We start from the raw sequence: 27,786 nt of genomic DNA, 5'->3' as shown, positions 1-27,786 counted from the left end.
TATTGTGTAACTTAGTAGGCTTAGGGGCTTAATAACTGAAAGTTTAAACTTTTTATCTGGATTTCAGTTCTAAATCCACACACATTCAACAATCTGGAAACAGATGCCTTAATGGATTGCCCTTGCTTCTTCTGAGCCTTGGTGAATTACGTGTTTATTATTCACTTACTCAGCAAACATTTATTGAACACTTAAGGATCAGGACCATGGAGATAGAATAGTAAACATGGTATATACAAGGTTCCTATCCTCATGGAGTTTACATTCTAATGGGGAGACAAAGATCAGCAAGAATTTTATGATTATGACAAATGGTAATGAAAAAACTGTGTGTGTGTGTGGTGGGGGGTGTATGTGATAAAGAGAAACTAGGTGAAGGAGAGAGTTTAATTTCTAGAGGATGATCAGCAAAGGCCTCTGAATAGGTGGCATTTCAATGAAGCCTAAAGAATGAGCCAGTCATGCCAAAATCCAGGGAAGAACCTTCCAGGGAACTTAACTTTATCTTTCTCAGAGAGTAGCACATACAAAGGCCTGGAGATAGGAAAGAGCCTTTTTTAGCTATGGCACTGGGGGGTGAGGTAGCCGGAGGTGGTAGTGCAAGGTAATACTGGAGAGGAACGCAGACTGTACAAAGCCTTGTAGGTCAATATGAGGAGTTTGATATAGTCAAAGCATAATGGGAAGACTTTGAGGAGTTTAAGTCAGGGGAGGTGATGTGATATATAAGTTTTATAAAGCTTATCTAGCCTGTTTACATTAGAAGGAGGCAAGAAGCAGGAAGTCCGTGTAAAACAGTTGTCAAAATTTCTAATTCATCCATTCAGCAAATATTTATTGTGTCAACTCTGTCCATCACTGCTCTTGGTGCTGTGTATATACAGGTCCTGCTGCCCTATGAAGCTCATACTCTATTTTGACACCCTGGTAGCATTCTCCTTGGACTTACATTTTCTAAGCTGTGAAGTCCACTGTCATCTTGCACTAATGGCTTGTGTAATTTTGGCCACCTCTCCACCTGCCTACATTTTGTTCTAGTGGAAATGAGCTGTCACCATGCTTTTTAAGATCAGGGATACTAAAGCTTCTATTTTTTTTTTTTTTTTTTTTTTTCCCAAAAAAGAATACCTCTGTGAAAGGCATAAACCATCTCCTGAGAAAAATGTACATACACATCAAATTTTGTATGTAGTTTCAGATCCTCCTGAGTCCATGCCCAGCTTAACCTTTGCCAGTTAGTTCTATGCACAGATTCAATGGCAAGCATAAGATTGTGCAGATAGCAAAATTTCATTTTCTGGCATCTTCATTAGCAATAAAATAATTTTGAATCTTTGAAGTATGAGAAAGTCTGTCCCTCATTTTTGTTTTGTTTTAAGCTGATGTCACTGTGTTTGGTATGTAAGGCCATCTGAACTTAGAAATTGTCAGAAGATGTAGGAATAAACTTATGTCAATATTATCAGTCACATTAAGCAAATAAGTTACGAAGTTTCATAGAAATATAATAATTGTTGACCTTTTTCTTTGAAGCATTGTAAAGTAGGCTTTAAACTTCTCAATGTTGATGCAGGTCTTGGAGGAACATGTGTGAATGTGGGCTGCATACCTAAAAAATTGATGCACCAAGCCGCTCTGTTAGGACAAGCCCTACAGGACTCTCGCAACTATGGCTGGAAAGTTGAAGAGACAGGTATGGATTGGGGAGAGCTACTCTTCCATTGTGCTTTGGGGGATTTGAGCTGTGATCCTGGAATGCACTATCCATTTTCAAGAAGCTCGTGAATAACCTTGAAGTTGTTTTTATTGCTTATATTTTTGTATAGATAAAATCACTGCGGTTAGCATGTGTCAGAGAGCTACATAGTTATAGTAGGACTAGTTAGTGCATTTAGAGTATGATCTACAATAGAAACCCAGAATTCTTTACATTCACTATAATTATATAGTGTTTCATAAGGAAGTACAGTTATATTTTGCATTCTTTTGAAGTTGTTGCATTTTTCTCTTCCCAAAGAAATCTGTTTCGTGAGCTGATTTTTTTTTTTGCGGGGAGAAGGAGGTGTTTGTTTGGAAGGCAATGGTTAGTCTTCGTTGGATTAAAAATACTTACCCTAGAAAGTTGAAGAGGAAATTGTCTACTTTAGAAAGTAGATTGTATTATCTGATAAAATATTGAAATGAGGCCACTTCCCTCGCACTGTTTTCCTGTCACCGTGACCTCTGCAGTCACATTTTTTCTTTTTTTAAATTGAACTTATGTCTAACGTTTGATCCAATTCTAACATTTTATGATTCTATGAATTGAATATCCACAATCTGTTCTCAAGGAGACTGCAAGCCAGTTTTTGTGTTATGATTCCTGTTTCCAAAGGCTGACTTTTGGGTCTTAATAGTCCTGGTTTCATCAGTTACTCTGTGTCCAAGTTATGTAACCACTTTAAGATTCAGATTCATCATTTCCATGATAGAATAGTCCAAACCACAGCTTCCCCAGAAGCTGTTGCCTTTTCACCATCAGTCAGTGTGTATTTTACCTGTATCCTATTACAATTTTCCTAGTCATTGGTAAGATAATTAATTCATGTTAAGGTATTAATGAATGAATGAATGATTGATTTTGAATGAATGGTTGATTTTTATCTTTCTGAGGTTTTGAAATTTAATACTACATTGATAACCTTGACTCAAAGGATTAGTTTAATATGATAGAATCACAGATTCTCCCTCTGTTTGATGAGATGGGGGTTTTGGGAACAAAGAGATTTGCATTTTAAAAGTTCTCTTGTCTGTATCAGGGGTTGGCAGACTTTTCTGCAAAGAACCAGATAGTAAGTATTATATGCTTTGTGAACCATATGGTTTCTGTCACAACTACTCTAATTTTCCGTTATAGTGCAAAAGCAGCCATTGACAGTATGTAAATAAATAAGTATAACTGGATTTCAGTAAAACTTTATTTACAAATAAGATTGGGGCTGGTTTTGGCAGGTTGGGCTATAGTTTACCATATTCTGGTCTAGACACTATTACCAGTTCAGTAACTCCAAACTTGGCGACATCAGAATCCCCTGGAGTCTGCTATAAATGCAGAATGCAAGGCCTTGCCATGCCCCATAACCCAGCAATCAGTGTTTGTAATCCAAAGTACACTTCTAGTTCATTGGAAAGAAAAAAATTTGTATATGGTTACTTTAGTTTTGAAAATTATTAGGAAGCCTTGCACTATTTAATTGTTCATAGTAGTTTTCTAAAAGGGAAAGTATATTTGAAGATGAAAAGGTATGCTCAAAATGAAGGACTTTTCCTTTTATACTAAAGGCTTTGCTCTTTCTATTCCATGTGAATAGTTAATGAGAAATGATTTTTGGCAGGCAGTTGAAAGCCTAAACATTTTGTCTGATTTTCTTATGCAGTTAAACACGACTGGGACAAAATGACAGAAGCTGTACAGAATTACATTGGCTCTCTAAACTGGGGCTACCGGGTGGCTCTGCGGGAGAAAAAGGTCACCTACGAGAATGCTTATGGACAATTTGTTGGGCCTCATAGGATTAAGGTAATTTTGTGACAGCCTTGAACAGCTTTATTTTTCTGTTTTTTAAATCTTTGGTTGGGAGTAGAGGAGGAAAAGGGGAGATGATTATTATAATAAAAATCATGGCCTCTATGAACGACCAATGCTGTGCAGTTTGGTGGTTTTGCAGCCATGCCTTCTTCTGGAGCCTTCTGTTTGAGGTGGTAAAGTGGTAAGAGCACTGGATTTGGAGTCAGATTACCTGGATTTGAGTCTTGGCTCTGCTGTTTACTAGCATTGTAACCTTGAGTAAGTCCTTTACTCAGCCTTAATGTCTCTTCCTGTATTTCCAAATTTTTATGAGGATCAAATTAGATAATGTAGTGAATGGCCTTTGTTAACTGCAAAGTTACAATTTAAGGGGTAATAACTTATCACTAGTTTACATATTGGTTTCTTTGTAGGCTACAAATAATAAAGGCAAAGAAAAAATTTACTCAGCTGAGAGATTTCTCATTGCCACTGGTGAAAGGCCACGTTACTTGGGCATCCCTGGCGACAAGGAGTATTGCATCAGCAGGTAAGCAAAACAAGTAGGGAAGAAGGAAAAACTGAGTGGATTTTTGCTTTTGTTTTTCTCTTCAATACCCATTTGGTCCATTTCCTGGAACCTAGACAGAGTTCTTTGCCAAATTTTGCCCTCCTTGGGGTGGGTGTGGGAGGGGGAATTGGGAGAAAGAGAAAAGGGAAAAACTATTTTTAATAAGAAGACATTTTGAGAATTTAATACTCAAAGGAGAGACTGACCAACATTGGTCATCTTACCACCCAGAGTTAATATATCACTGCTATCATCTCGTGTCGGTATATGGTTATACTATATTTATTTGTCTTAGAAATTTATTTATATATGTTTAGGTTATATATTAAAATGTATGATATACAAAACTGAATGTTATTCATAAATATTTTGTAAAACCGATATGCATGTATTTATACAGTTATTTTTTACAAAACTAGGATCATATATTACCTTTAATACTTGGAAAGTGGATGCTAACAGAATTAGAGGGTGGCAATCATTTAGATCTATCAGACCCTAGTCCCTACTCACTGCTGTTCAAATGGTCACAGTGTCAGTACAGAGGTACTTTCTGAAATGGGTCAAGCAAGAAAGTTTTGCTGTGTGATTTATTTTTGCCCATAAAGTGATACTACTGCTGATATTTATGTTCATAGGTTTTAGTTTATGAAGTTATTAAAACAGATTGTTGGTGAACACATAACCCTGTCCTCTTGGATGTTTTCTGCCCTGGAGTTTCTGGTTGTGTTATAAATAACTCTTCACCTTGGGCTTTTTTTTTTCCCTTCCATATTATGATTTTATCCTTTGTGGCATCTTCAGGGATGGCTCAGATGGCAACTGTTTTAGTTGCTTTCTTGGATGGGTTCCCTACTTATATTTTAAAAAATTCATTTTCTAACATTGATCTCGCTCATCTCCTGTATATACCTCACCGGACAAATGATTTTGTCAGGTTTTACTTTTAAAGTTGGTTTTTACATTATAAAAACAAGGTGTTAAAACTTTTTTCCCACTGTTGATATTTGATGTTCCAGATGAGAAGTTAACAGATTTTCCACTCAGAGAGCTGAGTGTTAGGGTGAGTGTACAGGTTTGGGTTTGCAAACATATACACGTATATGATTTTAAACACATTAGTGAAGAATTATTCCAAACAATTAAATCATTGTTTTGACTTGGCTCATCTAATAATTAAATAAACACACTGTTGTATTTAATTATATAGTTTGCTATGATTAGACAGAGATAATCCCAAAGCAAATGAGTGGCAAGAAAGGGGGAGAATGTCTGAAATCTTATAAAAATGTCTTTATATTATTTATGTAGTTAATTGAATGTTTTTAATCCTAAAAATATCTTTTTCTCAAAAAGTGAAAATACTACCTTGATTTGGTTATTATTCACAAACATTTTCCCTTCTTTTCTTTTCTTTTATATTTCTTATCAGTGATGACCTTTTCTCCTTACCTTACTCCCCGGGTAAGACCTTGGTAGTTGGAGCATCCTATGTTGCTTTGGAGTGTGCTGGATTTCTTGCTGGTATTGGTTTAGATGTCACTGTTATGGTACGGTCCATCCTCCTTAGAGGATTTGATCAGGACATGGCCAATAAAATCGGTGAACACATGGAAGAACATGGTGTCAAGTTCATTAAACAGTTCGTACCGATAAAAGTAAGTGGGGATTCCCTATGGGTTTGTTGATTCTAAAGGGCAAGAAACGCTGAAAGGGTGGGAAGCACCCTTTCGGCATTATAAGCAGGAATGGTGTAACTTTTCAATTATGGTATACTGGTATATACACTACTAGCCTTGTTCTTATTTACAGATTATCTCTTCCTTCCCTTTTCAACTTTCTTACCTTCAGTTCTCTTCTATTTAATGTTTCCCTTTATGCATTCCTATATTTTATTATCTTTGGTCAATTAAATTTTATTGTTTCTTCGTAAGAACCAGAGCAAGGCTAGGCTTAATATTTTGTTTCCTGAGACATTTCTCCTTGGCATACAGTGTAGTCAACAGATAGACTATATAATTCTGGCTTCTTTGGAAATTGTCTAATTTTGTTATGTCGACTATCCTTTTTTGCTCATCTAACCTGTTGTTTTGAAAAGTGCTAATTGTGCCAAAATGTGTCTGGGACTTGTTAATTTTACCATAAATATTTTGGTATAAAAGAATGATTATGTTGCATGTCTCAGACTAATAGTTTCCTTTAGTGCAGGTTAAGGGTGGGACTATTTTGTTAAAGTTAGGGAATTTTGACTGTTATCTTTGGATTTGTTGATGGGTTAACTTGGATTCTTTGTGCAACCATGAATCTCTTAATGCTGATGGATGAGTGAGCTTTGGGGTCAGAATGACCTGGATTTAAACACTGTTCTGCCAGTTTCTAGCTATATGACTTGGAGGGATTTTTTTAACCCCTTGGACCTCAAAATGAAGATGATAATATCACCTGTTTCAGGGTTCTTGTGAGCATTGTATTAGCTAACACTTGGAATGAGTAACTACAACAGTACTTGGCACATAGTAAGTCTATAATCAATCTGTCTCATAATATTGTGAGGATTAAGTAGCATGTTTCCTGGAAGTTAGCCTTGCTCGATTACTTAATTATTTGGGGGAAGTAAAGGTATATACATTGTATATGCATTAAGAAGATGACTAGGGAACAGCAGTTATACATGTATGCTGTACTGATAGCATACATCATCCTATAAAACAGTTTAACATTTGGGGATGTTGTGGACCCCTTTGGGAACCTGGTGGGCTATCCCTAGTGAATAAACCTGTACTTGTGTACATACATTGTGCGTGGTTTACCCTGGCAGCTAGGTTATTATCGCTTGCTGTGTTATAAAGTGACAATAGAAGGAGACTTCTGTAGGCTCTTGGTCTCACCACTGCTGCTAGCCTTGTGATTGTATTGACATCACTTGACCTCTCTCAGGCTCCCTTTCTTCATGAGGCTAGTGAAGGGATTAGCTAGTTGACTTCCTTTCTTCCTGAAAACCATGATGCTCTACAGTTTTATAAAATGATTGACTAGGCTAAATCTTAAAAGTATACCCAAACATGGTGATAGCCCTTGACTTTGTCAGAATTATTAAATGTGTATATGTGAAATAAGCATTAAAACTTGGTAGAATCATGACTTTATTAGTGGTATGGCTACTTTATCAGAAAATATACTCAAGTAATTGATGCTGTGCTCTGGGGAACCTGTTAATTTCACAAATATTTGTTGAATACCAGCTTTCTGCCAAGCACTGAGAACATAGGAGATACAAATAAAAGATACTGAGAATAAGAGCTACACTGGCATTTTCCTTATGGAACTTACAGTCTGTGGAGAAATCAGATAATAAGTTAATAACATCATAATTGGACTTTCATTGCTATGAAGGAAGAATAGGAGGAGCTATGAGTGCATAGCAGACAAACTCTACTCTGAGCTTCCCAGAGTGCTTTTTTAGAGGAAGTGACATTTGAACTAAAATATAAGTCAAAGGAATTAAGAGACAAAGAGGAGGGGAGAGAGTGCATTTTGGACACAGAATATAGTTTTTTGCCAACAGACTCTGTGGGGAGGAAAATTATGCTCGATATAGAAAAGGCCTAACTAGAGCACAACAGTTCACAAAGCAGGTAGGAATAGAATTGGGATGAGGCCCTTTACTTACCATTTTGAAACAGTCTAAGCCATGGACCAGTTCAGCTCTTCTTAAAAGATTTAAATTAAATTAACTTATATTAAAATAGAAAAGAAATTTCTAGGATGTTCAAAGAGGGTTGAGTGTATCCAAAGGGAAGAGAATTCAAGAGGGATAGCTAATATTTATTGATGCTGAAAATAAAGTGAGACTTGACTGTTTTCCATACAGGGTGATTGTGTTTTAAAGGTAGATACAAATTGCAGACGATTTTATGGGTTTTTCAGTTATTGTTTTATAGAAATCCATGATTTGTCTCTCATTTGGAGATAATGAAGAAGCCCCTAGATGATAAAAGTTTCATTGTTAACCCTGTTTGTAGGTTATCATTGATCTCTGTTTGTAGCAGATTAGTATGTTTGGTCTCAGCTGCCACAGCACATGTACCAGGGCTTGTATAAATAGCTTAAAGCCCTTGTTATGAAAACTACACATGTCTCCTTACCACTATGATTTTTTAAGGTCTTTCCAGGTGGTGTTACCCATGTCATTATTGACCTACTCCAATATCTATTTGTTGACATCTGTAGTTAAAGAGAACTGCTTAATTTAATTTAAGCCACAGTGTCTCTCTATGGGATTAATGGTTCTGGGCGAATTATAGGATAGGAGCCTGGGAAAAGTGGTAAGTCATTGGTTCCATTTTAGAGATTCTAGTGTTTTTCTTTGGCTTTCTTCTTTCCCACTTTTTTTCTTGAATTCTATTCTGTTTGAGAACTATTTGAAAGAGAGCCCCTCTAGCAAACAACGTTAAGCTGTAATAAAGGAGGAGATAAATAAAAGAAGCACTATCATCCTAATGATGCTGAGGTAGGACATAAAAGACCTTTCAAAGCCTGATTTTATGTTTTAATGTTAAGTTAATCAGATAGAAGGGGATGACAGTCATCCCCCTTGATGCATATCTATTTTAGCATAAAATTTTATTACTTTTATAGGTTGAACAAATTGAAGCAGGGACACCAGGCCGACTCAGGGTGGTAGCTCAATCCACCAATGGCGAGGAAATCATCGAAGGAGAGTATAATACGGTAAGTAATGGACCCGAGTCATTACTTAATTAGAAAGCAAGTAAGGTGCATATTGAGTATCTTTGGGTATTTCTAATGATTGCTATTTAAATTATTTCCAAAATGTACGGGTTCTTTTTCCATTCTAAGGCATCATTACTTGTGATATTTTAAATATGTTTTGATAAAGGGTGGCTTCAGATTTTTTTCCATGGGAACTTAGAATATTGCTTGTCAAATGGCTAATAAAGGCACCAGAATGTTTCTGTATCCTGTGTTCTTCCCTTATGTCTCTCCAGCTCACCACTGACATGAACTTAATTCAGTCATAGGATATGCTGTCTTTACCTCTAAACCTAGCTGGGTTTACTAAGGAATTTTTAACTTCATTTTTCTTAATAAGATATAGAAAAAGATTTCTGCTATATTTTGTTTGAAAGTATCTTTTTTTTAAAAAAAGGTTTGAATTTAATTTGTTTAAATTCTTTGCATTATTTTTTTAATGAAATATTTCTTTGAAGGTCTGGAAAATAGTCAGATTGACTTAATAAGCAGATAAAAATATGATTAAATAACCTATGCAAAGCCTTTTTTGATCAATAGTCACTGACATAATAACCGTTTTTCAGGTATTGCTGGCAATAGGAAGAGATGCTTGCACAAGAAAAATTGGCTTAGAAACCGTGGGGGTGAAGATAAATGAAAAGTAAGAAAATAATCTTTATTATGTCATATCAAATACCATTTCAGTTATTTACAGCTTTGCTCATAAGCCAGAGTTTTATTTTGTTAAGTTAATTTTTGCCAGAGTTAGAGTTCTTATTTTAAGCTTAGAAAACTCTTCTTTCAATGCCACTCACATTGGTATTCCCTGTATTTTTTTGTTTGTTTGTTTGTTTTGTTTTTTCTTAATAATCTAAATGTGAGAGAGATACTGGCTTGCACTTTGTTCCTTTAATGTATATAACTGTACAGAAGAAGACTCCATTCCCCACAGTTACTTGGCGTTAGGTGTCAAGCTTCACTAAATATGTGAACTTGAACTATATTTAGAACTGCTGAGTTTTAGGATCACTACATTGCTAGTGACACCCACAATATGAAAAATATATTTTTTCAAAGTTAAAATCCCTGGGACTGTACTACTGCATCAGATAACTAAGAGTCTGTGGTATCTGCCCTTTTTTGGTAGGGGTGGGATTCCGCTTTTGATAGTGGTGTATGAAAACAAGTGCTGCATTGGAAAGTGCAAATCAATTTTTTTCTTCCCGGAATAACATTTATTCAGAGAAGAAATTCTTAAGTTTAGTGGAAGGATTTGCTTTATATTGTTTTCATTGAAGTGGGAAGACAAAGGAGTTGTGAGGTCACCAGTAAGATGTATCAGACCGGTGTTTCATCTTCTTAGTAACCTGCTAGCTAGTTGGGTTACCTGCTGTTAGAAGCCCATGGTTTAGGTTTTGTATAATAGTAATAGGTAACATTTATTATGCACTAACTGTGATCCATGGGTTGTTACACTAGATGATGGTATTCTTCTTATTCCCTTCCCCATTATTCCCATTTATAGATGAGAAGCTATGCTTAGAGAAGTGAAATAGCTTTCCCAAAGTCATAGATGTAATAACTAGCAGACTTGGTTATTGTAATTTAGAATTCTTACTCTTGAACACTGTGTTCTGATTCTTCCATTCTAGGGTTTCTATAGTTTCCTTGTGCCTTTGGTGTTCAAAATAGTTGCCAGATTTGTTACTAAGCTTTTTGGTTCTTCTGAGTTGTTTTGTTGTTGTTGTTTTCAGCAGCTTTATTGAGATATATTCACATACCGTACATTCCATCCAAACCGTATAATCAGCTGGCTTTTACGGTAATCACAAAGTTGTGCATTCATCACCACAATCAATTTTAGAATGTTTTCATTACTCCAAAAAGAAAAAATGCATGCCCCTTAGTCACACCTCAATCCTTCTGTCCTTCCCGGGCCTACATAACCACTAATTTAATTCTGTCTCTATAATTTATTTAAATTTACATTTTATATAAATGGCATTATAAAATTAGTTGTATTTTGTGTCTGGTTTCTTATACTTAGCATTATGTTTTTTTTTAAATTATCGTTATTTTTTTAAAAAGCAGTTTTATTCACTTACCATACAATTGCAGAGTTGTGCTTTCATCACCACAATCAATTTTAGAACATTTTCATTGCTTCAGAAAGAAAAACCCCATCACCCTTATACCCCCCGTTGTTGACACTTTGTGGTACCTTAGTTACAATTGGTGAATGGATATTAAAGTATTACTGTTAATTTTGTGTGTATTTTTCCCATATACCACCCTATCATTAATACCTTACAATAGTATCATACATTTGTTATAATTCATGAAAGAACATTCTTAATATTTGTACTATTTACTACAGTCCATCTCCCATGTTTTATATTCTAACTTTCCTTCTAGTAACATACACGATCCCAAACTTCCCCTCTCAACTACATTCACCAATATAATTCCGTGCTGATAATTATACTTACAATAATGTACTGTCACTACTATCCATTTCCAAACACTTACAATCATCCTAAATAGAAATTCTGCACAAATTAAGCATCAGCTTTCCTTTCTCTATCCCTGTTCTATCCCCTGATAACCTATATTCTAGATTCCAACTCTATGAATTACCTTATAATTAGTTCATATGGGCGAAATCATACAATATTTGTCCTTTTGTGTCTGGCTTATTTTACTCAACATAATGTCTGCAGGGTTCTTCCATGTTGTTGCATGCATCAGGACTTCATTTCTTATGCATATAAGATACACATAATAATATGCCATTATATGTATATACCACATTTTGTTTATCCATTCGTTGGTTAATGGACACTTGTGTTGTTTCCATCTCTTGGCAATTGTGAATAATGCCACTATGAACATCATTGTACAAATGTCTGTTCAAATCCCTGCTTTCAGTTCTTCTGGATATATTCCTAGTAGCAGGACTGCCAGATCATATGGCAGTTCTGTACTTAGCTTCCTGAGGAACTGTCAAACTGTCTTTCACAGTGGGTATACCATTTTAAATTTCCACCAGCAGTGAATAAATGTTCCTGTTTCTCCACATCCTCCTCAACACTTATAGTTTTCTGTTTTTTTAATAGTAGCCATTCTAGTAAGTGTGAAATGATATCTCATTGAGGTTTTGATTTGCTTTTCCCTCATCACTATTGATGTTAAGCATCTTTTCGTGTGCTTTTTAGCCATTTGTATTTCCTCTTTGGAAAAATGTCTATTCAAGTCTTTTGCCCAGTTTTAAATTGGGTTGTTTATTGTTGAATTGTAGGATTTCTTTACATATTCTGGATATTAAACCCTTATCAAATATGTGGTTTCCAAGTATTTTCTCCCATTGAGTAGATTGCCTTTCACTTTCTTGACAAAGTCCTTTGAAGCACAGAAGTTTTGAATTTTGAGTAGGTCCCATTTATCTGTTTCTCCTTTTGTTGCTTATGCTTTGGATGTAAAGTCTAAGAAACCATTGCCTACCACAAGATGTTGACGATGCTTCCCTGCATTTTCTTCTAGGAATTTTTGGTCCTGAGCTCTTATATCCGTTTTGAGTTCAGTTTTGTATAAGGTATGAGATAGATATCCTCTTTCATTTGTTTGCATAGAATATCCAGTTCTCCAAGCACCATTTGTTGAAGAGACTATTCTATCACAATTGAGTGGACTTGACAGCCTTGTCAGAAATCAGTTGCCCTTATGTGAGAGGATATATTTCCGAACTCTGAATTCAATTTCATTGGTCAATATATTCATCTTTATGCCAGTACCATGCTGTTTTTGATTACTGTAGCTTTGTGTAATATGCTTTAAAGTCAGGAAGTATGAGTTCTCCACCTTTGTTCTTCTTTTTCAAGATGTTTTTGGCTATTTGGCACCCTATACACTTCCAATAAAATTTGATAATTGGTTTTTTCATTTCTGCAAAGTAGGCTGTTGGAATTTTGATTGGGAATGTGTTGAATCTGTATGTCAGTTTGGGTAGAGTTGACATCTTAATATTTACTCTCCCAATCCATGAACATGGAGTGTCCTTCCATTTATTTAGGCCTTGTTTGATTTCTTTAAGCAGTGTTTTGTGGTTTTCTGTGTACAAATTCTTTACATCCTTGGTTAAATTTATTCCTAGATATTTAATCCTTTTAGTTGCTATTGTAAATGGAATTTTTATCCTTATTTTCTCCTCAGATTGCTCATTTCTAATGTGCAGAAAACTACTGATTTTTGTGTGTTGATCTTGTATCCCATGATTTTGCTAAACTAGTTTATTAGCTTTAGTAGCTTTGTTTTAGATTTTTGGAGACTTTCTAAATATAGGATCTTGTCATCTGCAAATAGTGAAAATATTATTTCTTTTCCAGTTTGGATGTCTTTTGTTTCTTTTTCTTGCCTAACTGCTCTAGCTAGAACTACTAGCACAATGTTGAATAACAATGGTGACCGTGGGCATCCTAGTCTTGTTCCAATCTTAAAGGGAAAGCTTTCAGTCTTTCACCATTGAGTATGATGTTAGCTGTGGGGTACTGAGTGTTTTAGGCTTCCTTAGGAGAAAAGGTATTTTGTTATACTTAATTAATTAGTGGTAACTGATGATTTTTTCTTTTTTTTTTTTAATTCAGTTTTATTGAGATATATTCACATACCATAGAGTCATCCATGGTGTACAGTACTGTTATATAGTTGTACATTCATCACCCCAATCTATTTTTGAACATTTTCCTTATACCAGAAAGAATAAAAATAGGAATAAGAAATAAAGGTAAAAAAGAACACCCAAATCATCCCCCCATCCCACCCTACTTTTCATTTAGTTTTTGTCACCTTTGTTTTACTCAGTTATCCATACACTGAATAAAGGGAGTGTGTTCCACAAGGTTTTCACAACCACAGTCACCCCTTGTAAGCTACATAGTTATACAATCATTGCAGTTTGATAGTTTCAAGTATTTACTTCTAGTTGTTCCAACACACTAAAACCTAAAAAAGGATGTATATATAGTGCATAAGAATGTCCACCAGAGTGACCGCTCTACTCCATTTGAAATCTGTCCGCCACTGAGACTTTATTTCGTTTCATTTCTCTTCCCCTTTTTGGTTAAGATGTTCTCAATCCTGCGATGAGAGTTTGGATGTCAGGTCCAAACTCATTCCCGGGAGTCATATCCTGCATTGCCAGGGAGATTTATACCCCTGGGAGTCAGGTCCCACATAGTGGGGAGGACAGTGAGTTCACCTGCTGAGGTGGTTTAGCTAGAGAGAGAGGGCCACATCTGAGCAACAGAGGCACTCGGGGAGACTTTTAGGCACAATCACAAGCAGGCTTAGCCTCTCCTCTGCGGTAAAAAGCTTCGTAAGGGCAAGCCCTGAGATCGAGGGCTCGGCCCACCAAACCATCAGTCCTCAATGTTTGTGAGAACATCAGCAACAGCCCAGGTGAGGAAGTCCAACATTTCCGCATTCTCCCCCACCTCCTCAGGGGGGCCCTGCGTATATATTTTTATTCTCTGCCCAAATTACTTTGGGATGTGTCGCTGTTTTACACTAACCTATACAAACTTACCAGATCTCACTTCCTATTCAAAGTTCCATGTAATTATGATGTTTGAATAACTGACTGTACAAGTTAAAATTATTTAGTGTACTATAGAAAATATAGATCTGCACCAAATAAACATCTCTTCCCTTGGTCTCACATGAAAGTTGAAGTTTTAAAATATAGTCAGTATCGTCCTTTACCCTTTGGCCTGATTTGCCTTAGTCCTGACCAGATCTGCTTCATTCATATCTCTAATTGAAGTCTGAACTCTTTCAGCTTTTTTAACATTGATGATTTTTAACTGAATACATTTGCAGGACTGGAAAAATACCTGTCACAGATGAAGAGCAGACCAATGTGCCTTACATCTATGCCATAGGTGATATACTGGAGGGTAAACTCGAGCTTACCCCAGTAGCAATCCAGGCAGGAAGATTGCTGGCTCAGAGGCTTTATGCTGGTTCCACTGTCAAGGTGAGTGTTTTGACTGTCATCCATTTATAGTTAAAAATAGAAGGAACTTGGTTAATCAAGTTTCAGTAGTATTATGTTCCATATGTTCATAATACTTGCATTTTACATCAGTTTTATTACTACCAATTTACATAGTCCTTTCTAAATCATTGTATGGCACCTATCTAGGGTATAAAAGGATTTGGTGATCTAGATAATGGTGCTGAGCTGCTTAAACCAGTATTCAGGCTTTCTTCCTCTATCCTTTCTAAAAAACTATCTTCTGTTACAATTCTGAACGTGTTATGTTTTGTATTATTGTTTTAAAGTGATTTTAAAAAAATAATGTAGGAAATTTAAACTCTTTGTTATGTTTCAGGGGGCAGGAAGAGAATAAATACACCTTTATTGTGTTTTAGAGGGTTCTGTTAACACTAATTATAAATAGAATTTAGTTACTATCAATTTTCTTCATGCATAAACCATCATGGGTTGATTTCAGTTGATGAAAGTAATGGAAACCTCAAAGAATGGGGCCAGTAAAATTTATTTATAATAAGCATTTTGAATTAATTTGTACCTGGGATCATTTGTTTGACCAGGGAATAGCAGTTGGTTCATATTACTCTTCAGGATAAATTTAACAGTACCTCTTTCGAGGTAAGTTAAACCTTGTATTCGTTGTTGTGGTTGTTGAGTATCTGGTAAGCCAAGAAATGTAGAAATGTAGCTTGAGATGCATTTAGTTTGTTCTTGACTATGTAATCTAAAATGGAAATAGATTTTTAATGTGCCGACAGTAACCAAAGGGCAAATGTTGTGCTTAGCAAAAAGTTGTCCTTAAATAAATAAAAATCTTTGTGGCACAAAATTCCTAAAGAAGTTTAATGGATTTTTTCATCTTCTTCAGGATATATCCTTCCGTATCTGGGCATCTTACTATATTTTAACAGCTGCCAGGAAGGGCAGATTCTTTCTTGGCATACCTTCAGCTCTTATTGGCATCAGAATTAAATTGAAATTAAAGGCCTTTTTTTTGTTTTTAATCCCTATTTTTAGTCTAATTAATATGACAGAGGCTTTACTGAACTGGAAAATAAGACAAGTGCTGCTCAAGTCCCTGCATTTGAAATAAGTATCTTACTTGTCTGTCCTTCAGGGCAGTAAATAAAACTGAAATGACAGTAGATATCTAGGTTAATTGTAATTTAGGGGGATTATAAAACTTTGTTTAAAGCAACTGCAAAATTCTTTAATTTTGCTCAGGATCCCTTAATGAAACATTCACACATTTGTGAGAAGGGGAGCAGATCCAAATCTTTCTTCCCTGCCTCTGAAGGAGCAGCTCTCTGTTGCAAAATCCTTCTTAACACAAGAACCTGGCTAAATTAAATCAGTTACAGGACATAAAAGAGAAGCCAAATTGAATCATTGGTGTTTGTGCCTTCCTCTAAAACTGGTATTTATTTTTCCTTGTTTTACATTAGTAATTGTGGAGAGGAAAAGAGACAAGGTACCTACATTTTTGTGCTTCTGACATGCTTAGCACTGTCCTAAGTCTATATACATTATCCCATTCTGTCTTTCTGACAGCTCAGTGGAGATTGATCATATTTTACAGGAAAATTAGGTAACTTTGCTCAGGGTCACAGAGCTCATAGGCAGCCAGGCAGAAACCAGATCCAGATCTGACTGTAGGCACTGTTATGTTAACCATGCCAATTTCTTGCCTAAAAGATGGGGAGGATTGGGAAGTATAGATTTTTTTTTTTATATAATAAATTTTATTTTGAAATAAGTTCAGTCTTACAGGAACAGTTGTGAAAACAGTACAAACCCCATTCATAGAACTCCATCATACCCCGACCCCCCTCCCCCGATACCCCGATCCATCACCTTTAAGATCCTGTCACACCACTGTCTCTTTCTTTCCCTCCCTCTCTCCCTCCCTCCCTCCGTAATACCCATCATCTATTGCTCTGTCCTCTGAACATATGAGAGCAAGCTGCACATATCTTTGAACAAACAATAAAATTCACATCTACCTTTCCCATGGACAAGAACATTATTTTATGCAATCTCATTAAACGCAGCTAAGAAGTTCAAGAAATTCAACATTGATATAAAGCTTACATTCTATATTTCCTTTTTTTTTTTAAATTTTTTTTTCTTGTGTCCCATCTGTGTCCCTTTGAGCTTCCTCTCCTCCGACTTCAGATCCCATCCAGGATCATCCTTGGCATTTAATTGTCATCTATTTAGACTTTTTTTTTTTTTTTCCTTCAATTGTGGGAAGATATATATAGCCTAAATCTTCCTATTCCACCCCTCCCTAGCATTCCATTAGTGGGATTAATCACATTTAGAATGTTGCAATGCTATCACCTTCTGACCATCCATTTCTAGAAGTTTCCCTTCACCCCAAACAAAACGCTACTCTCATTTCTTAACTCCCCATTGCCCCTTCCCCCACTTCTTGGAACCCCTACTCTACTTTTCATCTCTTTGGTCATATTCACTGATGCGTTCTTTGTGTTTACCTTGGGGCTTAAATTTAACATCTTAAATCTATAAAAATCTTGTTTTTCTTTGATACCAACTTAACTTCAATAGGACACGTAAACTGTGTGCCTATACTCTTCCATTCCCCCACCTTTATGTAGTTCTTGTCAAAAATTACATATTTTACATTGAGTCCAAAACCACCAGTTATCATTACAGTTTATGTATTTTAGATCCTGTAGGAAGTAAATAGTGGAGTTACAAATCAACAATACAGTAGTATTGGTCTTTATATTTACCATGTGATCTTTACTGGAAATCTTTATTTCTTCATCTGGTTTCAGTCAATTGTTTAGTGTCCCTTCCTTTCAGCCTTCTTAGGACTGATCTACTGGTGATGAAGTCCCTCAGCTTTTGATTATCCGGGAATGTTTTCATCTCCCCCTCATTTTTATCCTTCAGGTGTTCATGAATTCTCCAAGTCTCTGATGGTTATTGACTTCTATTTGTATTCCATTGTGGTCAGAGAATGTGCTTTGAACAAATTCATTTTTTTATTTTTTATTTTATTGAGGTTTGTTTTTATGTCCCCGCATACAGTCCATTGTGGAGAAAGATCCGTGATCACTAGTGAAGAACGTGTGTCCCAGTGACCTGGGATGTAATATTCTATATATGTCTGTTAAAAGTCTCTATATTTCTCTCTCATTTCTTTCTTTCTCTATAGGTAGGGCTTGCTTTAGTATCTGAAGTAGGGCAACATTTTATTAGCAAACTCTCTCAGCATTTGTTTGTCTGTGAAAAATTTAAGCTCTCCCTCAAATTTGAAGGAGAGTTTTGCTGGATAAAGTATTCTTGGTTGGAAATTTTCCTCTCTCAGAGTTTTAAATATGTCATGCCACTGCCTTCTCGCCTCCATGGTGGCCACTGAGTAGTCATTACTTAGTCTTATGTTGTTTCCTTTGTCTGTGGTGAATTGCTTTTCTCTTGCTGCTTTCAGAACTTGCTCCTTCTCTTCAGTATTTGACAGTCTGATCAGAATATGTCTTGGAGTGGGTTTGTTTGAATTTATTCTATTTGGAGTTCACTGGGCATTTACGCTTTGTGTATTTATATTGTGTAGAAGGTTTGGGAAGTTTTCCCCAACAATTTCTTTGAATACTCTTTCTAGACCTTTACCCTTCTCTTCCCCTTCTGGGACACCAATGAGTCTTAAATTTGGACGTTTTATTTTATCATATCCCTGAGATCCATTTTGATTTTTTCTATTTTTTTCCCCATTCTTTCTTTTGTTCTTTCATTTTCTGTTCTGTGGTCCTCGAGGAGGCTGAGTTGTTGTTCCACTTCCTCTAATCTTGTGTTATGAGTATCCAATGTCTTTTTAATTTGGTCTAAAGTTTCTTTAATTTCCATAAGATCTTCTATTTTTTTATTTACTCTTGCAATATCTTCTTTATGCTCTTCTAGGGTCTTCTTTATGTCTTTTATATTCTGTGCCATGCTCTTCCTCAAGTCTTTTATATCCCATGCCGTGCTCACATTGCCTGTCTGTAGTTCTTTGATTAATTCTGCCAGGAACTGTGTGTCTTCGGATCTTTTGATTTGAGTGTTTGGGTTCGGGTTCTCCATGTCATCTGGTTTTATCATATGCTTTAAGATTTTCTGCTGTTTTTGGCCTCTTGGCATTTGCTTTACTTGATCTTTAATTTGTTAGAATTGCAGCTTGGTGACATACACTTTCTCTAACTAACCAGCAGATTGTGTCCGTGAGTCACTTATTCCCCTCAAGTCAGTTCTCCCCAACTTTGTGGTGTGTGGGGATCTGATTCTTTTGGGGTCCAATTGGTGTACTTAATTTGGGTGTGTTGTTGGTGCTGTCTGCCTTCAATGAGGGGCGTGTGCCTGAGCAGTTAGAGAGGAAGGGCTGCTTTAATAATCAAACCTCCCAGGTGTTCCCGGAGATTTAAGGCTGTTCTCTGCCCTGATCCAAAAGTCCTTGGTATTGGCGTAGGCTCCCTGGGATTTCCGAGCGGTTCCCCCCTCCCTGCTGTGCTTTTCCAGGACCTCTGCTGAGGTGGGGAGGGCCGTGCCATGTCACAAGTGAGCGCCGGCCTCCAGGGAAGCCCTGGGCTGCCGGGCCGTGTAGGGGCATTCCCAGCCCGCTTCAAAGATGGTTGAATGGAACGCGTTAACTTCCCGCTTTCTGCACAGCTCCGCTCTCCCAGCTCTGGGACAATCAGCCGTGGGTGTATTCAAGGCCACTGTCCACGGCTGATATTGTGTCATGTGAGCGGTGCTGCAGGAAAGACTCCCTGTCAGGCTGGGTTTCTTGGCTCGGCTCTGTGCTGTGTGTTCCGCCCTGGGCAGGAGTAGCCCCACCCACTGGGGAGACGGCTGGAAGTCGTGCATCTCCCGTTTTCTCCCCGGGACCCGAGACAATCAGCAGTGGGTATGGGAAGGGGTATCCTCCACCCCAGACACCAAGGCGTTAGTCCAGACTGCTCCCGTATTATTTGCAGCTGTTCCCGGGCTTCTTTTTTTTTTTTTTTTTTTTTTTTGAAAAAACGCCAACCCACCGTTTCCCCACACTGCAGTGTAGCCGAGGAACTCAGCCGTCTCACTCACTCGTTTCAGAATGCAGACTCCTGGTTTCACCAAATGCACGTTCCCTGTGGCTTTAACAGAACTTGTCCGGCTGGTGCTACTCTGGAAGTGGTGTTTTAGGTCACTTTCTGGTTTTTTATTTAGTGTTTTCTACGGAGGTGTTTTTTTCTCTGTCTCACCTAGCCGCCATCTTAGGTTCCTTGGGACGTATAGATTTTTAAAGAATAGGTGATGAGGCTAGTAAAAATGTCTAAGAATTTTAAGAATCCACGACTTTGCAAATAACACTAACCTATAATTTTCCTAAATAAAATGTGATGGAAAATATATTGGAAAAGAATTTTTTTAAGCCCTTAATGACTAAAATCATTTTCAAAACTGTAAAAGTTTTTGCCACTATATAAACCAAATATTTCATTATTTTGGGAAAATAAATGAAGGAATGAAGAAAAATGTTTTTGTCCTTTCAAAAACAGTGATAGAGAAGAGACTATAAAGCTAAGTCAGGTCTGTATGTAGATGGATAGTCCACTGTTCTAGTTTGCTAATGCTGCCAGAATGCAAAACACAAGAGATAGATTGGCTTTTATAAAAGGTGTTTTATTTGGTCACACAGTTACAGTCTTAAGGCCATAAAGTGTCCAAGGTAACACATCAGCAATCGGGTACCTTCACTGGAGGATGGCCAATAGTGTCCAGATAACCTCTGTTAGCTGGGAAGACACGTGGCTGGCGTCTGCTCTAAAGTTCTGGTTTCAAAATGGCTTTCTCCCAGGATATTCCTCTCTAGGCTGCAGTTCCTCAGTAATGTCACTCTTAGTTGCACTTGGGGTATTTTGTCCTCTCTTAGCTTCTCTGGAGGAAGAGTCTGCTTTCAATGGCCGTCTTCAAAATGTGTCTCATCTGCAGCTCCTGTGCTTTATTCAAAGTGTCCCTCTTGGCTGTAGCTCCTCTTCAAAATGTCACTCTCAGCTGCACTGCACTGAGTTCCTTGTGTTTATCAGCCCATTTATATGGCTCCACTGGTCAAGGCCCACCTTGAATGGGTGGGGCCACGCCTCCATGGAAATTATCTCATCAGGGTTATCACCTACAGTTGGGTGAGGCGCATTTCCATGGAAACGCCCAAAGGATTCCAATCCAATCAGCACTAAAACTTCTGCCCCACAAGATTGTATCAAAGGATATGGCTTTTTCTGGGGGATGTAATACATTCAAACCTGCACATCCACTATAAGCTTTGTTAAAACTGAAACTACGAGAAATATTCTAGCTTTAAAGCACAGTGTGACACTGCAGCAGAATATTACCAGTTGTCATATGATGGGACTTTTTATAATTATTTTCACACTTGAAATACCTTTGTTTTTGTTTATTTATTTTTATAAACAATAAACATCAGCATCTTTATTTTTTCCTAAAGTGGTATTTTTTAGGTTAATTCAGTTTTATAGTAGACATCACATATTTTATGTAGAAACGAGACAAACCACTGTACAGATAACATTCAACTTCAGATTTGGGTTGTATTCTAAAAGTTTGTGGAATTGATTGTTGTGAAAATTGGAAAGTGTTTTCTCCAAATAAAAATATTGAAACTGATTATATTTCCCAGGCTAGGCCACAATATTGTAGTTATAAGCCCATTGGAAACTGATTTTTGGGATCCAGGAGAAATATGCCATAGACTCATTATTTAAATAGAAATTCTCTTCTTAAAATTTGGCTGCATAATGTGTAATACTATTAAACTTTTTCTTTCTTGGATTTATGTCTGATTATTCCTGGTGTTAAGTCACATCAGGTTCTAGTTGTACATAAACCTTTACTTTAAAAAAAATCGACTTAAAGAGGTATAATTTACATACAATATTTACCAAATATAAGTATATAATACCGAGTTTTTAAAAATCAGATTATATTTTTAGAGGTTAATTTTCCATATGATAAGATTCACCCTTAAGAAATTTAACTGTGCATTTTGACAAGTATATGTGTTTGTTTGACCACCACCACAGTCACGATACAGAACATTTCCATCAACTCAGAAAGTTCCTTCATGCCACTTTGCAGTCAGGCATGCCCCTGTTTCTGCCCCAGCCCCTGGATACCACTGATGTATTTTGTCTTTATAGTTTGCCTTTGATAAAATGTTGTGTAATCGAATCAAAAAGTTATGTAGTCTTTTGTATCTGGCTTCTTTTGCCTAGTATAATTCTTTTGAGATTCATTCCTGTTGGGTGTATCAGTAGTTTATTCCTTTTTATTAATGAATGGTGTTCCATTGTATAGATACACATTTTTTAATCCACTTATCAGTTTATAAACATTTGGGCTGTTTGCAGTCTTGGGCTATTTTGAGTAAAACTGCTGTGAACGAATGTCTGCAGACCTTATTGTGGACATATTTTTTCACTTCTCTTGGTTAAATACTTAAGAGTGTAATTTCTGGGTCATATGATAAGGTTTTATGTTTAACTTGTAGAAGATGCTGAATTCTTTTCCAAAGTCTCATTTCTTTGCAGCCCCACCTGCATGGCATGAAAGTTCCAGTTGCTCCACATCCTTGTCAGTACTTGGTGTATTGGTTGTTTATTTTTAGCCATTCTAGTGGATATATTGTGGTAAATCATTGTGGCTTTAATTTGCATTTCCGTAATACCTAATGAGGGTGGTCACCATTTCATGTGCTTATTTGCATTTGTTTATCTTATTTAGTAAAGTGTCTATTCAAATCTTTTGCTTGGTATCTTATTGTGAAAATTTTTTATACATTCTGGATACACATCTTTTGTCACCTATATAATTTGCAAATATTATATATCTTCCAGTCTGTAGCTTACCCTTTCATTTACTTAACATTTTTTCAAGAACAGGAGTTTTAGATTTTTGTGCAGTCCAGTTTATCATTTTTTTTCTTTCATGGTTCATGACGTATTTGGGTCTAAAAAATGCTTGCTTAACCCAAGATCTCTAAGATGTTCTTACAGGTCTTCTAGGAATTTTATAGTTTTAGGTCTGGCCATCTTTGTTAATTTTTGTATATGATTTAAAGTAATAATAAGGCTCCCCCCACCTTACCCCCTGTTCTGGTTTGCTAATGCTGCGGAATGCAAAACACCAGACACGGATTGGCCTTTATAAAAAGGGGGTTTATTTGGCTACACAGTTACAGTCTTAAGGCCATAAAGTGTCCAAGGTAACACATCAGTAATCGGGTACCTTCACTGGAGGATGGCCAATGGCGTCCAGAAAACCTCCGTTAGCTGGGAAGGCACGTGGCTGGCATCTGCTCCAAAGTTCTGGTTTCAAAATGGCTTTCTCCCAGGATGCTCCTCTCTAGCAAGATGGCACCTCTTTAAAATGTCACTCACAGCTGCACTCGGGGTATCTGTCCTCTCTTAGTTTCTCTGGAGCAAGAGTCTGCTGTCAATGGCTATCTTCAAACTGTCTCTCATCCGCAGCTCCTATGCTTTCTTCAAAGTGTCCCTCTTGGCTGTAGCTCCTCTTCAAAACATCACTCACAGCTGCACTGAGTTCCTTCTCTTTGAGTCAGCTCATTTATATGGCTCCACAGATCAAGGCCCACCCTGAATGGGTGGGGCCATGCCTCCATGGGAATATCTCATCAGAGTCATCACCCACAGCTTGGTGGGGCACATTCCAAGCAAATCTAATCAGCACCAAAATATCTGCCCCACAAGACTACATCAAAGATAATGGCGTTTGGGGGACACAATACATTCACACTGACACACCCCCCATAAAGCTATCCAAATGTTCCTGTACCATTTATTGAAAAACTGCCCTACCCCACACTGAATTGCCATGGCCCAATTGTTAAAAATCAATTGACCATATCTGATATTTCACAATGATGTGTTTATCTGTGCTTACTCCAATACCACGCAGTCTTGATTACTATAACTTCAGAGTAAATCTTAAAGTTAGTATATTCCAACTTTGTTTTCCTTCTTCAAAATAATTTTGGCTACTCTAGATCTTTTGTTGCATTTTTATATAAAAATTTTAGAATCTGCTTGTCAGGTTAAGAGTGTAAGGGGGAGGAGGAGCTAAGATGGTAGCATAGAGAGGAGTGGAAGACTGTTAGTCCCCCCCGGCACAATTCATAAATGACCAAAAAACCAGGAAATAACCTGGAATAACTGCAGGGAGACAAACATGACTGTCCACTCATTATCCACCAACCTGAATTGGGAGGAATGCCCGAGATCGCAGCATAAAATCTGTAAGTAAAACTGCAGACCCACACTGAGAGCCGAGAGCCCCTCCCTCACGGAAGCCACGTGGTGCTAGAGAACAGCACTCTCTCAGCCCAGCTCCAACTGGGGTTTTAATGTTAACGGCTCAATACAGACAGCGAATCCTCAATAAGCACACAGAGGCTTTTGGTGACAACTGACCTTGGGAGAGTCGGGGGACATATCTGTCTCAGGACTGGGAGCCCAGAGGATCGGGTGCTATCTCTGGCTGACGGGTGAACCTGGGAGCTTTTCTGTCCCTTTCTCTGTGGAGAAAACCTCAGCCATTTCAGCCTGTAGCGCTTTGCAGTAAAGGCCGCCTCAGCCATTTTAGAATCAAAACACTTTGATCAGCAGAGTCAGAGAAACAAAGAACTTATTGATATGTTGATGATCTCTCTGGAGGGGGCATAGCTTCCCAAGAGTAAAGGGAGGGGCCCAGCTCTACTGCCTGCCTTTCTGGAAACAGACCCCAAAGCCTGGGGGAGGAGAGCCACAGGCCACACCCTCTTACACTAGCTGGTGACAGGCTGACAGGTGCACCTGCCGGGCAGAAAAGCACAGGTGTATCAGTCCTCTTAAGAAAAACCATCAGGGAAACCAGATACTGAATATTTCCTCCTTCTGTGACCTGAGCCTGTTCTCGTCTGGGAAAACCGGATTGGGGTGGCCTAGGAGGTCAGATGGCTAGACAACAGAAAACTACACACTACACTAAGAAAAACGAACCTATGGTCCAGTCAAAGGAACAAACGTACACTTCAGATGAGATACAGGAATTTAAACAACTAAAGCTAAATCAATTCAAAAAGTTTAGAGAATATTTCGCAAAAGAGATAGAGGCTGTAAAGGAAACACTGTGCATACATAAGGCAGAAATCGAAAGTTCAATAAAACAGCTAGTAGAATCTGTGGAAATGAAAGGCACAACACAAGAGACGAAAGACACAATGATAACATACAACAGCAGATCTCAAGAGGTAGAAGAAAACACTCAAGAACTGGAGAACAAAACACCTGAAAGCCTACACACAAAGGAGCAGACGGAGAAAAGCATGAAAAAATATTAGCAACGTCTCCGGGAAATTAAGGATGAAACAAAGTACAATAATGTACGTATCGTTGGTGTCCCAGAAGGAGAAGAGAAGGGAAAAGGGGCAAAGGCAATAATAGAGGAAATAATCAATGAAAATTTCCCATCTGTTATGAAAGACATAAAATTACAGATCCAAGAAGCGCAGCGTACTCCAAACAGAATAGATCTGAATAGGCCTACGCCAAGACACTTAATCAGATTATCAAATGTCAAAGACAAAGAGAGAATCCTGAAAGCAGCAAGAGAAAAGCAGTCCATCACATACAAAGGCAGCCTAATAAGACTATGTGTGGATCTCTGAGCAGAAACCACAGAGGCAAGAAGGAAGTGGTATGATATATTTAAGATACTGAAAGAGAAAAACTGCCAACCAAGAATCCTGTATCCAGCAAAGCTGTCCTTCAAATATGTGAGAGAGCTCAAAATATTTTCTGACAAAGAGACCAATGAGAGGCTTTGTGAACAAGACACCCACCCTACAGGAATTACTGAAGGGAGCACTGCAGAGTGATAGAAGACAGGAGTGCGTGGTTTGGAACACAATTTTGGGAGATGGTAGCATAGCAATGTAAGTACACTGAACAGAGATAACTATGAATACGGTTGAGAGAGGAAGGTTGGGAGCATGTGAGATACCAGAAGAAAGGAGGAAAGATAAAGACTGGGACTGTGTAACTTGGTGAAATCTAGAGTGTTTCAACAATTGTGATAAAATGTACAAATACGTTTTTTTATGAAGGAGAACAAGCAAATGTCAACCTTGCAAGGTGTTAAAAATGGGGAGGCATTTGGGAGGGATGCAATCAACATAAACTAGAGACTATAACTAACAGAATCATTGTATTATGCTTCCTTTAATGTAACAAAGGCGATATACCAAGGTTACTGCAGATAAGAGGAGGGGATAGGGGAGGCGTGTTAGACACTTGACATTGCTGGTGTTGTCTGACTCTTTACTCTGCTTTGATTTGAGGTTACTTTTCCTTTTGCTACTTCCTAGCTGTCATTTTTTTCCTCTTTCTTTTGCCTCTCTACCTTCGTTGACTCTCCCTCCTGCCTTGTGGAAGGAATGTAGATGTCCTTATACAGATAGTGGTGAAGGTGGTGAACACATAAATATGTGACCATACAGAGAACCACCGATTGTTTACTTAGGATAGAATGTATGGTGTGTGAATAAAACCATCTTAAAGAAAAGAAAATGGGTTGATGACAAAACCTCAAGGGCAATATACTGAGTGAAATAAACCAGAAACATAAGGACAAATATTGCAGGGTCTCACTGATAGGAACTAATTATAATATGTAAACTCATAGACATGAAATATAAGGTACCAAAATATAGGATGAGGCTTAAGAATGGGGAGCAGTTGCTTAGTATGAACAGAATGTTCAACTAGGATGAATTTAAATGTTTGGAAATGAACAGAGGTGTCGGTAGCAAGATGTGAGAATAACTAACAGTGCCAAATGGTGCGTGAATGGCATGGAAAGGGGAAGCTCACAGTGATATATGTCAGCAGATGGAAAGTTGGAGGTCAAAAGATGGGAATGTATAAAACTGAATCCTATGATTGGCAATGTCCATGATTAATTGTACAAACATTAGAAAACTCTTCTATGAACCAGAACAGATGTATGACAATACAACTAGAAGTTAATAATAGAGGGGCATATAGGGAAGAAATATATACCTATTGCAAACTATATACTACAGTTAATAGTATTTCAACATTCTTTCATAAACAGTAACAAATGTACTATACCAACACTACACGTCAACAATTGAGGGGGGTTGGTTAGGGATATGGGAGGATTCAAGTTTCCTTTTCTTTTTTTTTTTTTTTTCTCTTTTTTCATCTTTCACTTTATTTCTTGTCTGGAGTAATGAAAAGGTTCTAAAAATTGTACAAAAATTAAGTGTGATGGATGCACACCTGTATGAGAGTACCAGGGGCAACTGATTGTACACTTCGTATATTTGTATAATTGTATGGTATCTGAACAATCCCAATAAAAATTAAAAAGAAAAAGAAAAAAAGTTTTCAATGAGAATCCTGAAAAATATGAATAAAACAAGCAGAAGCCAAAAAAAAAAAAAGGTGTAAGGGACCCAATGGATTGTAGATGGTTTGTTTTATTCCTAGTTTGACTAGAGTTGTGGTGTTTTTGTTTTTTATTTTCTTTTCTGTTTTGATTCATGAATGTGTGATGAAAATTTTCAAATGCTCTTTCTGTATTTGTTTAGTTGGTCATTTTTTTTCATTAGTCTTTTAATGTGGGGATTTCGTTAATCGATTTTTAAATGTTGAACCGTCCTTGCAAACCTGGTTGTTAAACTCCAATTGTTGATGGCTATTCTTTTTATATATTGCTGGATTTGATTTGCTGAAATTTAGTTAAGGATTTTTGAATCTTTGTTTGTGGAGGATATTAGCT

The 27,786-nt window shown here is 37.2% G+C and overlaps 1 protein-coding gene across 6 annotated transcripts in view; it reads left to right on the top strand.

The window, feature by feature from the left end:
* The window catches only part of TXNRD1 (thioredoxin reductase 1), a 155,317-nt gene that overhangs the window by 105,635 nt on the left and 21,896 nt on the right, over nucleotides 1–27,786 (top strand). For all 6 annotated transcript variants that reach the window (XM_037848323.1, XM_037848322.1, XM_037848320.1 and 3 more), the window contains 7 exons: nucleotides 1,574–1,693; nucleotides 3,417–3,559; nucleotides 3,982–4,097; nucleotides 5,551–5,776; nucleotides 8,757–8,849; nucleotides 9,458–9,534; nucleotides 14,748–14,904. In XM_037848323.1, the coding sequence (XP_037704251.1) occupies nucleotides 1,574–1,693; nucleotides 3,417–3,559; nucleotides 3,982–4,097; nucleotides 5,551–5,776; nucleotides 8,757–8,849; nucleotides 9,458–9,534; nucleotides 14,748–14,904 (932 nt within the window). The remainder of the gene's footprint in view (nucleotides 1–1,573; nucleotides 1,694–3,416; nucleotides 3,560–3,981; nucleotides 4,098–5,550; nucleotides 5,777–8,756; nucleotides 8,850–9,457; nucleotides 9,535–14,747; nucleotides 14,905–27,786) is intronic.

The sequence above is a fragment of the Choloepus didactylus genome, chromosome 8, assembly GCF_015220235.1.
Source record: "Choloepus didactylus isolate mChoDid1 chromosome 8, mChoDid1.pri, whole genome shotgun sequence".
Classification (NCBI taxonomy): domain Eukaryota; kingdom Metazoa; phylum Chordata; class Mammalia; order Pilosa; family Megalonychidae; genus Choloepus; species Choloepus didactylus.
This window is presented reverse-complemented; position numbering and strand designations above follow the sequence as displayed.